The 15,892-nt window shown below is 35.0% G+C and overlaps 1 protein-coding gene across 1 annotated transcript in view; it reads right to left on the reverse strand.

Moving 5' to 3' along the window:
- Window positions 1-15,892, reverse strand: part of ADGRB3 (adhesion G protein-coupled receptor B3) — a 487,840-nt gene that overhangs the window by 317,712 nt on the left and 154,236 nt on the right. The window contains exons 3-5 of the mRNA XM_070954680.1: window positions 15,582-15,743; window positions 7,958-8,122; window positions 3,796-3,960 (exon numbers count right to left, since the gene is read on the reverse strand). Of these exons, the coding sequence (XP_070810781.1) occupies window positions 3,796-3,960; window positions 7,958-8,122; window positions 15,582-15,743 (492 nt within the window). The remainder of the gene's footprint in view (window positions 1-3,795; window positions 3,961-7,957; window positions 8,123-15,581; window positions 15,744-15,892) is intronic.

Consider the following 15,892-nt stretch of genomic DNA (forward strand, 5'->3'; position numbering starts at 1 on the left):
CACACACTGCTGTAGTTCACCATCACCTCAGGACATCATGAAGCGTCGAAAGCAGAGGGCCAAATTCTTCGCAGGCCCTTATAAATTCCACATCAGCGAATTCAAAATTATCCCCATCGATAGAGTGGCTTTTTCAGTTCGCTCCACCTCTTTTTGCAGTTTGAGCACATGGGTGATTTGCTTTTCAAGCCACTCTCTGCTTTCAAAGGAACCAACACCCATCCAAAGATCCCTTTTCACGTTGCTTAGGTCAACATATATTATTCAGAGCAGCACATAAACAAGACTGTGAGGACCGACGCTAGAGAATTTTGTTCTGCCTGCATTTTTAAGCAAACTGACATGATCTCAGACTAATGTTTTTCCTTTGGATTAAGCATCTTTGTTATGAACTACAGCTCTCACAGTGAATGTTTCAAATCTGGGTATTTGGGGAGGAAATATAGATAAAAATAGATATTATTGGGTAGAATACTTAAAAAAATATGTTTAGAATAACAATCATTATAAAACCATCATTTAAATAGCAATAGCACTTAGACTTATATATTGCTCCATAAAGCCCTCTCTAAGTGGTTGACAGAGTCAGCATATTGCCCCCAACAATCTGGGTCTTCATTTTACCGACCTTGGAAGAATGGAAAGCTGAGTCAACTTTGAGCCTGATGAGAATTGAACTCCTGGCAGTTGGCAGAGTTAGCCTGCAATACTGCATTCTAACCACTGTGCTACCACAGCTCTTAAATGTAAATTATTATTAAATTAAAGGAAATGTAAGTTCTTATGCAGTTTCATATAAAAATCTTGCAGATTATCACATAATTAAGGTGCATCAGTTGCTTGAACTTGCACTATCTGACATAGTTCCAAATTAACCTTCTCTGTCCTTGGTAGTGACAATTGGAAAACAGGCTTAAAAGGAAGCTGCTGCTACTGCCTTTGCTGCTCTGCCCATCTTCAGTTTTTAAGTGTGATCATAACCTGACAAGTTACTATGAGCTGACATGAATACATTTATAACTAGACTGGAAAAACAAGCCTGTAAAAGCAATAGTTGTAATCCCCAGATGTTTCCTCTATCCAGTCTTTTGTACTGATCCTTCTCCTAGTGCTAGTGAGAGAGAGGAAAAATTCAACTCAGACTTGCCAAAAAGCACATAAATAAGAGAAGACAGTGAAAGAAAAGGAGAGAGCTGGCATAGATCCCTCTCCTTTGGGGATTTCATATATTGCATTCCTCAAATCCCCCTTCTTTCCTCCTTACATATTATGGAGTGATCCAAATGTGCTTAATTCCCTCTGCTCCAACCAGGCTGCTCCTTCTATACTTCCTTTAATAAACTGACAATCCTAAAATCTCAAACAAAAGGATTTACTACAAATAAAAGCATCGGAATAAAAGCAACTGGCAAAATGCTTCCTTTCCTTATAGGTAAGATTCTGGAAGCCTAGCTTTGTGCTGAAGTTAAATCTGCAGCAAGGAAATTCAGGTCAGGTATATGTGCAATTTTGAAAGTAAAAAAAAAAAGTAAAAAAACTATGTAGAAAGTGGTGGAGGAAGAGGGAGAGAGATAGTAAGTGCTAGTAAAATATAAATGTATTGCTATAACATGTCTCAAATTAACTAATCTAGCCAAGAATTCTTTATCTACTAAACTTATTATAAATTGTTCAGCAAAGATATTTTGGAATTAAATGTTTTTTACCTCAGCCAAAACCAGAAATCACATAATCAAAATGGAATTTATTAACTTGATTGGCATAAGACTTGTTGCAAATTTAAAGTAAAAGAAACTGAACTGGAGCTACATGAAGTTATTCATAATGCAAACAAGTTAATTAAAAAAGATAGATTACATGTAAATTGTATGGAGAATATGAAGTATTTGAAGCAGATGAATTTTAAAAATAAAACAAAGGGAAACAAACAGAAATCTTAACTAACTAGGTTGCTAGAATTAGGAGAAGGAAAATTATTTTGACAATATTGGAAATATTTAGCACAGTGCGACTATTAAAATTTTTAAATTATGGTAATTTAAAATTTGCATTTCTTATCTCCTTTGCTTATTATGCAATAATTCTTTTAAAGACTAATTAAAAGCTGCCAGTCTCCAGGATTAAGAGACATTCCAGAAAGAACATTTAAAGTTTCTGAAATTTGTAATACTGAGCCATTCTTCAGTAATATACTGTCATTACAAAATGATTCCCTTAACAGATTAAACTTCAGCCCACATTTCTTCTTGGGCAAGTATGATTGCATGTAACAAGGGTTGCTTAAATATACCTTTCATTTTTTCATATTCTTTTTTCTTTTTATAAAAGTCTGCTCTATAAATATATAGGAGTAGCCTTCAATAACCCAAGAAGTGGTAAATAGAATTTCTTCCTATACATTTTTTTTAAATCAGTCTTTATCTCATGCAGAAGATGATTTTGAAGCTGCTATAAACAACATTAAACTGTAAAGAAGCAATAACAAAAAGGATGCAGCTTATATATGGGAAAAGGGAAAAAGGGAAATCTCCCTTAAATTTAACCTGGTGACAACAAGGACATATCCATATTGTTGGGTTGGCAACAATATGGAGGAGGTTTACTCTGTGTTCCTCTTGGATTTCTTTTCTTCCCCAAATTCTCAGTCTGGTCTACAGTCCTAGGGTGATAGCCTCCCATTCAAAACCTTAATCAAGTCAGACCTTGACCTTCCTCATGGTTAGCCAAGGCCAGCTTGGTGCTGCTCCCTGCTATAAATTAGTCTTAATAAATCACTTAGAGCTTTAGAAGACCAGAGTTTTTCAAGTATGCCCAAAGGAGGACGAAGAGCCAATACAACCACTTTAACTTTGATGATATATATGTTTTCAGCACTGCAGAGTTAGCCAGCCTAATCATTGTTGGGAGTTGTACAGTAGTAATTTTTTGATTGCATTTTTTAAATTTCTTCAAAGTAAACTAAACAAGATATTAACAATATATTAACTAGTTTAAAGTAATCTAAACAAGATGTCATCTGACGGATAACTATACCAAGATATCTCTGTCCACAAGGTTTTGCAGCAGATGCATATTTGATATCTCAAACTGCAGTCTATTCAAAATGAGGCATTGCATTATTATGGATCTTGTTGAAGCATTCTTAAATTCAGGCCCTATAACTTGTCATTCCCCCTTCCATTATTTTAACACTGCTATTCATTCATTCATTCATTCATTCATTCATTCATTCATTCATTCATTCATTTACTCATTCATTCATTCATTCATTCATTCATTCATTCATTCATTCATTCATTTCTGTCCCACCTTTATTATTCTTACAAATAACTCAAGCTGGTGAACACATCCAACATAGCTTCTTCTTCCTATTTGCCCCACAACAATAACCCTGTGAGGTGAGTTGGGCTGAGAAAGAATAATTTTATGTTTACTATTTCCCCTCCCCCGGTATTCTAAAAATGAATGCAAATGAGCAGAAGGGAAAAAAAATGATGTTGCCATGTATTAAATATGAAGCAACTTTTTTAGCCAAGGACGGTAAGAATGGTATATTAGACTACAGGAACAGAAGACCAAGTTCAATTTCCTAGAAGATCACAGGTTAGAAATTGCTCAAAAGCATACTAGATAATCTTGTTCCCCCCACTCCCAAGAAGATCTCTTGTACCCATACCCCCCCCCCCAACAATATCTCTCAGCCTCTTTGGCATCCCAGACTGTTAAGAGAATAAAGAAGAATAGCCAATCTTTTCCCACCACCATATAAGAAGGGACTGAGAGAATGTAATGTACCTGTACATTCAGAGTTGTAACATTCCCTGCTTTCTGCCCATGGACCTCTGCACTCAGAGCCTCCGTGTGCTGCTGCTGTACATTGTCGACTTCTCTGCTGCGTGCCATTGGAGCAAGTCACCGAGCACTGACTCCAAGTACTCCACTCTTGCCACTGTCCATCAACTATTGCAACAGAGCAAAATAGAAATGAAATCCATTTGCCTTATAGGGCCCAGAGATTTTTCTTCTTTGAGTATAACTTGTTCATTTTAGATTTACATTTGGAATTGAGCACAGAAGGGCTTTTTTGTATTGTGAGTTTAATGTTTATTCATATTTATTGTTGATAATGATAACTTTGTTCTAGATCAGGGATCCCCAACCCCTGGTCCATGGACTGGCACCATTCCGCAGCATGCCAGCAAATGAACAAGCAAAGCTCCATCCGCAGGATGCAGGCAGCATGTGAAACCACGTATCCTCTGGTCCGCAGAAAAACTTCTCCCCATAGAATCAGTCCCTGGTGCCAAAAAGGTTGGGGGCCGCTGTTCTAGATAATTTAATTCATAACCTGTAAAGTGTACAGATAATCTCCAGGGTTTAGAATGCCCTGTTTACCGATTGCCCATAATTAAGAACGGAACTTATCATAGCAAAATTCGAGTTAAATACACAATACTTCAGGCTAAATACACAATGGTTCGAGTTCATTACACAATACTACTTGTATAGTACTATGCAATAATATTGTCCCAGTTTCCCTACAAATGCAATTTAAGAGCAGACCCTGGGACTGGAACTCATTCCTAAACTGGCACTACATACAATCACTTAACATTTTCCAGTCTCTACTTCATTTAGATGCTACTTTTGGTTTCTGATAATTGTGGTGTCCTATAGGTGTAGGAGTCCTTTCTTATTCACTTCTTGTCAGAAGCGATAGCCAAGTATCTCTTCAGAGGGATGGTCTATGTTTTAGATTTAATTCAGAAGACAAGCTTTACAAAGTCCAGGATTGTGAATACAGCATCTATTTGAGACTTATTAAAGACATCATATCTGTTTTCACAGGCAGTTGCTTTGTTCATGCTCCCTCTTGTTCTATAGTATCTCTTCTGAACCTAAACTGAAACATTGCACAGCACTTGTGCCTTGCAATTTATAACTTCCCCTTCAACAATTATATTCCAGATTGACAAGTAAATGGGATGCTCTGTGTGAAGCAGACTACACTACCCAACACCAATGAAAGAGCCAGCAGAGGCATCAAGAGTATATTTTAAATATGACAAGCAAACAATTGCTTGTTCCCCAGCTCCCTATATGAAGAGCCTCTGTCACAACGAGCTACACATCTACTTAAGCATAGGGTAGGTACTGTCTCATACCAAAGATTTGATTTATGGCAAGGGGCCAAAATAGATTTACTCAGGGATTTAATCAGTGGCACTTGATGTTGCCACTGATTAAATCCCTAAGTAAGTCTATTTTGGCTCCTTGCCATAAATCAAGTCTTTGGTATGAAGCATATAGCTTAAGGAGTACCTCTAAGCAGTTCTGGAGCATTTTAAATTTTTTGTTCCAAATGAAGTATGTATGAAGCATGTCACTGATCCCCTATTGGACAAAAGTAAGATGCTCTTTCAGGTGCAATAAGGCAAAATATGATTAGATGGCCTGAAGGTATATTTGTACTACAATTTCAAATGCCATTTCCATTAAGAAATATGACATGGGAACAAGTTAAAATGTGGTATTTACTCAAAGATATAAAATGTTTGCACTTTATCCAAATACTAAGCTCCTTCCTCATTTATGTTAATAATGGAGGCTTAAGTGGTTGGACATAATAACTCTGGATAAGTGGAAAGGCTCAGGCAGTTTACACAGTATTATTCTGAAAAGAAAACTATGAGAAACACAGACAGACCATATAGTGATAAGATAAGTCCCAATCTCTGGTTTGTGCATTTTCATTATAAAATTATAGAAATCAATAGTAACTATGTGAATGCAGGCTTCTATTTTCAATTAAGAAAGTCTCCCAAATAACCAAGACTGTAGACATTTATGGTGATGTAAGTACTACTTTCACTGACTAGAAAACTAAAAAGAAAACCTGTCTAAATGGATGTATCTATTAAGTCTATTTTGCAGCTTTATACAAAGGTGACATCTTATAAACATCAGCTGTCATTTATTCCTAGTTCAATGCCATTGCGGAATGATATTACAAGAAAGGTGACAAGCTAAGTAATGAACTCAGAACATAACATTATTTATGAGATATGATTATACTTTGAGAAATCGGTTGAAATGAATAATTAATGGGCCACCCAACATTTCTTGATACTGTAGGCTTGTACTACATTGTTCTCTTTATACTTTATTTGTGTCTCCTTATGTTATGTCTGTTAAATGGTTATGGCAGTGCTCTATCACATGATATTTTGAAGCTAAAGGGATTGTTGCTACCAATGCTTAATAGTATTAACTACTTAAAATACATTGTTTCAAGAGCACTCTTATAAATATCTCCTTTACTTTGTTTTGCTCTGTTTTCCTTCAGGGAAAATCACTGGAGCAGTAAAACACAGAGATGAGATTTTCTCCCTAATAGCTCATGCCAAAAACTCATACCATACTGCAATGCATATATGGATATAACTAACCATCTTACTCATCAGTACATCAGTATTCAGAATTGTCATAGATTTCACTTAAATAATCATTTAATTTGAATCCCTTCAGAAGGTTTATCTGCTTCCATTTCAGTAACATGCCTCACATCCAAACACATTGAACGCTGCAACTGAATAATATTTAATGCACACTAAATGGATTAACATATAGATTATTGATAATATCTGATACAAATAGACTAATGCAGATTTTTAAAATAATGTTACTATGAAAAGTATGCCTGGAGAATACACTGGGTAGTATGAAAGAAGAGATGTTCCTTACCATTTCTAAAATGGTCGTTATTGGTATTAGATTCAGCATCATCTACTTAATCTTACTTTTTGCCCCAAAAGCAACCACAATGTTTCTGTTATAAATAGCAATAGCAATAGCACTTAGACTTATATACCGCTTTACAGTGCTTTACAGCCCTCTCTAAGCATTGTACAGAGTCAGCATATTGCCCCCTACAATTTGGGTCCTCATTTTATCCACCTTGGAAGGATGGAAGGCGGAGTCAACCTTGAGACTGGTGAGATTTGTACCTCCAAATTGCAGGCAGCCAGCAATCAGTGGAAGTAGCCTGCAGTACTGCACTCTAACCAGTGCACTCTAATCTAATTAATTTATTAATAAATCTATATATTATTAATTAATCTAAGATCCAAGAGGGACTTTGTGCAAAACTATAGGCATTTCTGGCTTCGATGGAAATTCTGTTATATGTTATTTTATAAATTGCTCAAAAGTATTTCTGCCATTCCACTACCCAACAGTCCTCCCCATGCATACACTAGCTGCATTCACAATACGTGGTTAGCTGAACCATGGCTTACTGAAGGCACCAAACTGAGCAGGTTTACTAAACAAATTAGCTATTCACATTTTAGTCTTTCTATTCAGGGAAGCAGAGGAGTCACTGGAAGACCTGGAAAGAGCTGCCTTTCTGACAATAGCATCTTTTTACACAGGGGATTGTTACTGGATTAAAAAGCCATTCTTGTTCCGAGTTTTCATTTTTCATTCATATACCATGGATCCCTTTAGTCTTTTTGGAGAGCATTTAATGCCTAGCTATCTTCCTTCCCCAAGGATGGATTTGTATTGATTTGGGACAAGGGATATGGTGGAAGCTGATAAAAGCCTTGACATTTGTGTCCTTGGAGTCTCAATTTGAGTTCTTGCTGTGCCTTCCCAAGGATTGCTGAGCATGTGATTTTAAGGTCTAAGAAGCAGAAATGGTTTTCAGGACAAAGATAAGGTTGCTTGCCCAATTCTAACCATACGTATTAATTAATTCTTCAGTTTACTCCAGTAATGAAGCCTTAATGCAGTTTTTAGGGTGTTAAGTGTAGAAAATGACAAAAGCAGGCCACAGGGGAAGGGAGAGAGAGGGAGGGAGGGAGGGAGGGAGGGAGGGAGGGAGAGAGAGAGAGAGGGAGAGAGAGGTGAGAGACCCCTTATAAGCAAAAACAGTCTTTCTATGCATGCTCACCAGGGCATAGGGCAATATTGCAAGGCTTATGCTGTGTCTCAGGTCCATCACACGATCTTCCCCCATACTGAGGAGGTATACATGACCTTGTCCTAGTTCTTTGGCCTCGACCACATGTGAATGAGCACAAACTCCAAGGTGACCATTCCTCCCAAACTCCATGTACTGTAATAAAGCAAAGAGGCTTTAAGAAGGAAAGAACACCAGTAACAAAATGATTCAAAACAAACAGAGGAAATGATAAGAGGCATTACATGGCCAACGTCAAAGAGAGAAAGAATAGCAATCCCACTGTTTACAAATAGTGATTAATGGATTTTAGAGAGCATGCTAGTACTGGATAGAAGAAAGCTCTCTTGAACACTGATCGTTAAGCCAACTCAGGACTCCAGAGTTAATGTTATCCAAAGGAAATCTAATTTAATATACTTTGGAATGTATAGGTTTGAAATATGGACAGAGTCATAGCCTCTGGATCTAGTCTAGAGAGCTATGAGAATCCTAGAAAATCAACAACTTCTTCATAAATGCTATTAACTTTAATAAATTTCAATGAAGACAGCAGATCTACACGCTAAAGTAATTCTAGACACATAATCGAGTTTTCCTCTAGAAAGGAATGTATCAATATTATCATTAAACAGCTTCAAGGATGTGGTGTTTCACCTTATGTTTGAAATAGATTAATGACACATAACTTCTACTAATGACTAGGAATAAATAAATGGTAATATTCATATATAAGTACTCTTAGAACAATAACACTTAGTAACACAGGCTTCTTTAATATAGCCTTAATAGTCATCTCATATTATAAAACCATAATGACATAATGTGTATTTGGTAACAGTATGTTGAACAGTACAGCAAATCATCAGGTAGATGGATGAGCCTGAAATTTACCCCATCAAGTGTTTCATCTTAATATAAATGTGAACTAATTGATCTTTGACTAGGCTATGCAAAATGGAAGGAATGCTTATTTATTTATTTATTTATTTATTAATGTATGATACTTTTCAATACTGGGTTTTTCCAGCCAAAATAAAATGCTTCAAAAACGCAGATGACAATACAATTAATGTTCTTTCTTTATTTTGTAAAAGTTCAAAGCATGACCAAGGTGTGCCATAAAATAGTCCTAAACTGGTTCTACTCTAAGGTATTACTTTATGATAAAAAGGTCATCTATTTATCAAGCTTAAATTATAAATTATATTCTTATTTCCAGCTTCAACACTAAATTTCATTTGCTTGTGTTCATATACAAATGGCACATTTATTCCTCGATTGCTGATATTTCTATTTTGCTCCAAATAGTTCTGAGAATTTGTATTATGAAACCAATTAACATAGCCAAAAGAAGTCACCAGTAAGTCCAATTATAATGGGACAAATATCAGGTCTCAGCAAGAAATAGATATATACCTGGTTTGCACTCTTTCAAAATGCAGGGAAAAGCTCAAGAGTGAATGCCACAACAAAAATGTTGTTCAGATGTTGAAAGTATTTTTCTCTCCAACTTACCAGTTTTCTAAATCCACGAGTTTTAGTCAATAGGCAGGAGTGTCCTATATTGTAAAGCTTCATGTACATGCTTTTGATTGATTGATTGATTGATTATGTTATACTATACTATAATACTGATTTATCATATTCTGCTAAAAAGGAACAAAAAGTTTGATTAAAATGTCAGCTACCCATTTAGCGTTATGCTTTCTTTTTATTGTAGTTAAACTATAAATGAAACAGAAGTTCTGAGTTCTATTTGGAGCCAATCAAGAGAAGCACGACAAAGGTGCTTGAAGCTAGTTGTTCAAACTTCAACAGAAGTATAGGCTAATGCAATTTAGGTGGAACAACAAGATCTTTTTTGCTAGCCCTGGACCTGTCAGGCAGTCTTTGTCTATTAGCAATAAAGTATAACTGATAGCTTTCCAGATAAAGTTCAGGATGCCCGCAGCTGATCAATAGGAACATCAGCCGAAAAATATATGTGTGGGAATAAACCAACATAATGTTAGTAGTTATTGAGTTTATTTTCCTACTCAATAAATGGAGTTGAGTTACCTCCAGCCATAAATTCTGGAGACTTTAGTATTTTATTATTGTTTTCTCTGAATTATACCTTGAAAAACATGGTGCTCATGTCACTAGACATATGTAAATGAGCAGAGAATGTAAAATACTACCCTATTGTATACTTTCATGGGCGTGCTTTTCAGTTCTAAGTTCAGATGTCTCAATATCTCCAGACAAAATCTTTCTTCTTTTAACCTAGTGCATTTATTCTCTCCATAACTGGTTTCATTCACTCTGAGGAAAATAAGGAATTTATTGTTGTTCTAATAAGCTCAATAAACATAATCAGGTTTGAACATGAATGAAGCTGGTTTGCCATTAAGTGTACTAATCTCATTAATTAATACTTTTTTTTTTTTCAAAGGCATGATTACAGTATTTGGCTTTCAAATAATGATTTAGATACTCAGTAAATGAAATAATGAACTTCATAATTATCTCTCCAGCCATTTGAAATCCTTTAGTCTCTATAAAATATGTTGGCATTTATTTTAAGTATTCAGTTCTAAAAACTATTGCATCAGCTCTGCCAAGGATTCCATTTTCCTGAATGAAAAGCAGCAATTCAGCCTTTCTTTTTTTAAAAAAAAAATATTGCAGCTATAAAAGTTGGTCTAACTCAATTCTACAATCAGACAAGATACAGAATTTTTTTTAGCAAAGTGGAGCTCCAATTTCAAGCAAAGAGGGCACAAAGTTTCTGCTGAAAATATGTTATGCAATAGGAGGAGGAAATACCAAATTTATATCCCTCTTCTGATTGGATTATCTCAAGCATTTTAACAATAATTGCAAAGTTAAAACTGCTATAACTCATAAGATTAAAAAGTGGCTAGGAGGGATTAACAATTGAAGAGCCAAAAGGATATGGGATACTTCCTACTGCAAGGATTCATCATTTCTTGTGATGCTTTTAAATGATATTGTGAAAGATCTATTTGTCCCAGAGTCACTGTAAATCAACAATATCTTCCTTTTTAATTGATTTTCATTTCAATTTACCAATGTATGCTCAACTGCATGGACAGTTTTTCCTATATGGAGAAAAGCCATTTAGAGACTGTGACAAATCTAAGAGCATGGAAGCTCTCTTTCCAACCTCATGTATGAAGTCCCTCCATCGCGGTAACTTCAAGCAATACATTTGATTTAATCTGGAGATTAATGTTATAAAGAAATTTCAGGTTTTTATTGCATACCAAACCCCTATTTAATTAGCATTAGCCATTATTGAGTTTGGTGTGACATAAACCATGGTTAACTGAGAGGTTGAAATTTGTAGAAGTTTGTAATAATTAGCTATAATTCACTTAATTAAACATCTACATTAGTCCCATTTCTCATATGCATTTTTTTTCCTTTCTCATAAACAATAGGAAACTCAGCAGAAACAGCAGATGAAAATCTGGATTCCTTCAGATTTCTTCCCCAATATTCTATGCAAACATGCAGGACCATAGGCAATTTTAAAAAATCAATTTATGTCACTCACTTCTATATCAGAATGCAACCTCTTCAAGTAGTTTTCACTTAATTTAATCATACTTACTTTGGAATTAACATGTATAGGATTGCACAAGAGGTATGTATACAAAGCAGCTCAGACTCCAAATGGCTCAAGTCTGAGGTATGTGAATTTTAGGTTTTATGTGCCCCAGTTTGCTTGGAGCACAAAACAAAATGCAAGTGTTTCAACTCTACCATGCTGTTTCAAGCAAAGTCACTGGAAGATGTCTTGCCTGCAGTGGTCTATTGGAGAGATATCTTTTGAACTGTTTTTCCTGGACCAGGGGTGATCATTCCACTCTTGCAATTTGCTTAAAATGAGGGGAGTGAGCTGAGAGTGAAGCTTTGCAGGGAAACCGCAGGCACCCCGAAGAATGAACTCATGAGCACCATGCTTTGTGAATCCACCTATTTCTCCTCTTGTAATACCTTGACTGCCTAGCTACAAAGTAAGCACTGTTTTCTTGGGGGTGGGGAGTCGCAGAGTACATTGCTATATGGATGTTGGGAGTCTTGTGTATGTGTGGTCTTAAAAACAAAACAGGAAGAACATACAGGAACATACAAAACAGAAAGAAAATACTAACGCTGGACAGCATTGTTTTGATTAGTCTCCTGGGCTGAAGAATGTGAATAGTGTGTGTGCACACACACTCTTCATGTTGACTTTTGTTGATTTTGAAATTTAAGATGCCTTTCTTACAATGCAGTGAATCTTCTTCTTCAAAAGCACAGTTCATCTTCGAATAACAGGTGAAAAACTTCTGAAAACTCCACCACAAGACAAAACAATATGCAGAGAGTGCGCTTACATACCTAAGCTTAGGGATGTTTTGGTAGGCTGTTAAACACTGGCTTTTTGTGTGTGTGTGTTTCTAATTTTGAAACATTTGAAAAAGTTTTTTTTTAAAAAAAGGAGCAATTCTAGCTGGCTGATTTGCTGAATTTTTAGGATCCATCATTGCACTATGCTACATTTTCGGCCTTTCGATTGTAGAGACCTTAAAATGTAAGGTTTTAAAATGCAAAGGACCGTTGATTCGGTGCCTCAGCTAATGTGGGGAATATACTCCATCCATGTCTTATGGATTATTTTGCAAAGGCATGGCTGAGCTTGTTGCTTTGACTCATGTAAGGACTCTTTCTTCTGACCCTTTAGCACTTCAAGGGTAAAAAGAAGAGCTATTTTGTCACCAAGTTTTGTGCATGACTCATGGTTATTCTTTGATTCTCTTTGATTCCTGATTACTGAAGGTGTAAATGTAATTTGCAATTATGAAGTAAAAGCTGGCAGTTGGGCAGGGAGGGATTTTTTAAAATATATTTTACAGGATGGGCTACACTCTTGAGCAATAGTCCTTCCTTCCTTCCTTCCTTCCTTCCTTCTTCCTTCCTTCCTTCCTCCCTCCCTCCCTCCCTCCCTCCCTCCCTCCCTCCCTCCCTCCCTCTTCTTCATGAATAGGAATGAATGTTTGCCATTCCTATCAAGTGAGACATGTAAAATAGGATTAGAATTTTAAAAGGATTATTTTAAAACTTTTTTTAAAAAAAGAAACTGTGTGAATATGGTTAGATTGTTTTGTTTTGTTTCTTCCTGAATTAAATGGGTTTTAAATTGAGAAGAAGGTAAAATATTTGCCATATCAGTATGGCAAATATGAATTATATGTCATTTCAGATAACTATGTTAAAGAATGGAATTAAGTTTAAAAAGTATGTTAAAATGGGAAAAACTTCATCATTGCTCAGGGGAATTTCCTCTCATAAAAATGGAAGTTTTGTCTAGAATGATGTTTTTGTTTCAGGCAATATGTGTTTTGATAAGTGATGCACCATTTAAACAGTGGCAAAAGAATGTATCTAAATGTATGTGGCAGGAGAAAAAAAGCATGAGTTAAATATAAAGTATTACAAGATGCAAAGAAAAGGAGAAGACTAGATTTATCTGATTTAAAATAGTATTTTGTAGCTTGCTATTTGGTTTGGATGAAACAGTGGGTATAGCTAAGAAATAGAAGACTTTGGAGTTAGAAAGACATGGCCCAATATTTGGCTGGCATGGACATTTCTGACACAACAAAGTCAAGGTTAATATGGATTTTAAAAATGATTATGTTAGGTGTTCCATATGGAGAATATGGAATAGACACAAATCTAGTTTGTGCCCGAAAACACCTCTGTGGCTCTCAGCATAAGGAGCATTTTAAAGACCAGAAAAAATAGGAATATATGCCTAACATTGTGAGAATTTTGTCAAAGGGAATATCAAATAAAATCAAGAGAAGAACTGATGGCAGAGGGATATAGTTGCCAATGGTTCTTTTATTTATAATTATTAGAAAGATTTAAAGTAGACAATGAATTCATGGTTTCAACACTGTAAGATTGAGTTTGAGATAAAGTTGCATATAAATGATGGACATGTAACTGCTAAAATATATAATTTTTTGTAGAAACTGAAATAGAAAAACAAGTAAAATATGTATGATAAAGTAGGTTAAAATTTTGAGTACAAAAAACAGATAGAACAATGGGAAAATATAGGATTGAAATTTATATTATGTTATAATTTAAAGATAATTTTTATAAAATGATGTACTGTTGTTTAAAATATAAAAAGGCATTTAAAATTTAAATTGGAAATGTGAGCAACAAGAAGTAACATTTTATCTTGTTTGATGGATATGTTAAAAGCGAGAAAATTCTGGATGTAAATACATACACTGATTCAGAGGATTTTAAAGATTAACATACAGCTAAAAACAAATGTTTTTCTTTTGGAATTGTTGGATAAACAATTGGAAAAAAACGTGGAACTTTGTTTTTGTACAAAGATGCAGCAAGATTATTGTATGCACAAAGAAGGAAAGATTCAGCACTACCCACAATGAAAGCATGGTTGGTGAAGATGGTGGAACTTGCTGAAATGCCTAAATTGATTTCTTTTCAGAAAAAAAAAGAAAATATCTACATTTTTTTGGCTAATAAGAAATCTTATAGAGTTTTTACATGAAACATTAAAAATGAAAATGAGTTAGAAGTCAGAAGCTACTTCTTTGCATCTTTCTTTTTATTTTATTTTTATTCTTTCTTACACTTTTAGATTTTGCTTGGATTTCTTTACTTTTTCTTTTCTTTTGTTACTTTTTATTAGTTTGTATTACTTTTATATTCTTTTAAAAATATTATGTATGTATCTTTCTTTCTATCTATCTCTATCATCTATCTATCTATCTATCTATCTATCTATCTATCTATCTATCTATCATCTACCTATCTATCTATCATCTATCTATCTATGTGTGAGCAGGGCTATGGAAATTTGGGGCCCCATTTTTTATAATTATCCAAAGTTGTTTAGACATTGTGAATTGACATTTCTTTCTCTTAACCAAACACTTGCCTATTCATCTCAGAACCCACAATGCCCTTCAAATGAAAAGTTATGATGGAGAACTTTGAATTCCATACAGTTTAGGATGTTGATTTTAAAAGATTCTCTCTTCAATTGACTTCCAGAAATGTTCTACATGAGGAAGGTAGCATGAGAGGCTGGAGCGAGAAGTCTAGTCCCCTTTCTAGATATATTGAAGGCTAGAAGAGGGTTTAAGTTGCACAAACATAAGAAGATACTTAAAGATAAAAAAGCTGTTTTTATTTTTAAGTAATCTCAAATTATGATTTTGAGTTGCCACAACAGAGAACAACCAAATGGCCTCAGTTAGTTTAAATCATTTCAGCTTCAGATTAACTTTGTAATCATGTAAGACAATTAGGGAGTAAAACATGTCCAATTGTGTCTGTAATTGTTGAGCTATTTTCCAAAGTAAATACTATAAGAATGCTTTAAAATGTTGGAATGCAGAATATCCCCAAATAATGCATTGCTAGTTCCAAAAGAAAGTAATTTGAACAATGACTAATAATTTAAATCACTACATAACCACCAGCCATGTATAAAGAGTAGTGTTTCAAGTGGTTAGCATTCAACAGTTTAAAAATATCCACAAATTCATTTATTGGCTGCTAACACTACCTGGACAGAGGGCAGTGTTATTGCAAACCCTTGATTCTCTTAAAGGGCCGCTGCAGTGTGTCCCGTAAGGTGATACACAAGTTCTGGTTCGCACCTGCGACCCTTGACCACAAGTAACTGAACATGTACTCCACTGGGCCCACTCTTCAGCACCAGATTCACCTGTATTCAAGACAATAAGCAAACATGAATACAATCATGAGTACAGAGCTAGAGCTATACTTAAAAAAACCAAAACAAGCAAAGAATAGTTAAGAAACAAATTTTTAAAAATGGATAACATATTTTTAAAATAAAAGCTCACCTAACTA

This window comes from Pituophis catenifer, unplaced genomic scaffold, assembly GCF_029215685.1.
Source record: "Pituophis catenifer annectens isolate HBS135680 unplaced genomic scaffold, rPitCat1.0.hap2 SCAF_1, whole genome shotgun sequence".
NCBI lineage: Eukaryota > Metazoa > Chordata > Lepidosauria > Squamata > Colubridae > Pituophis > Pituophis catenifer.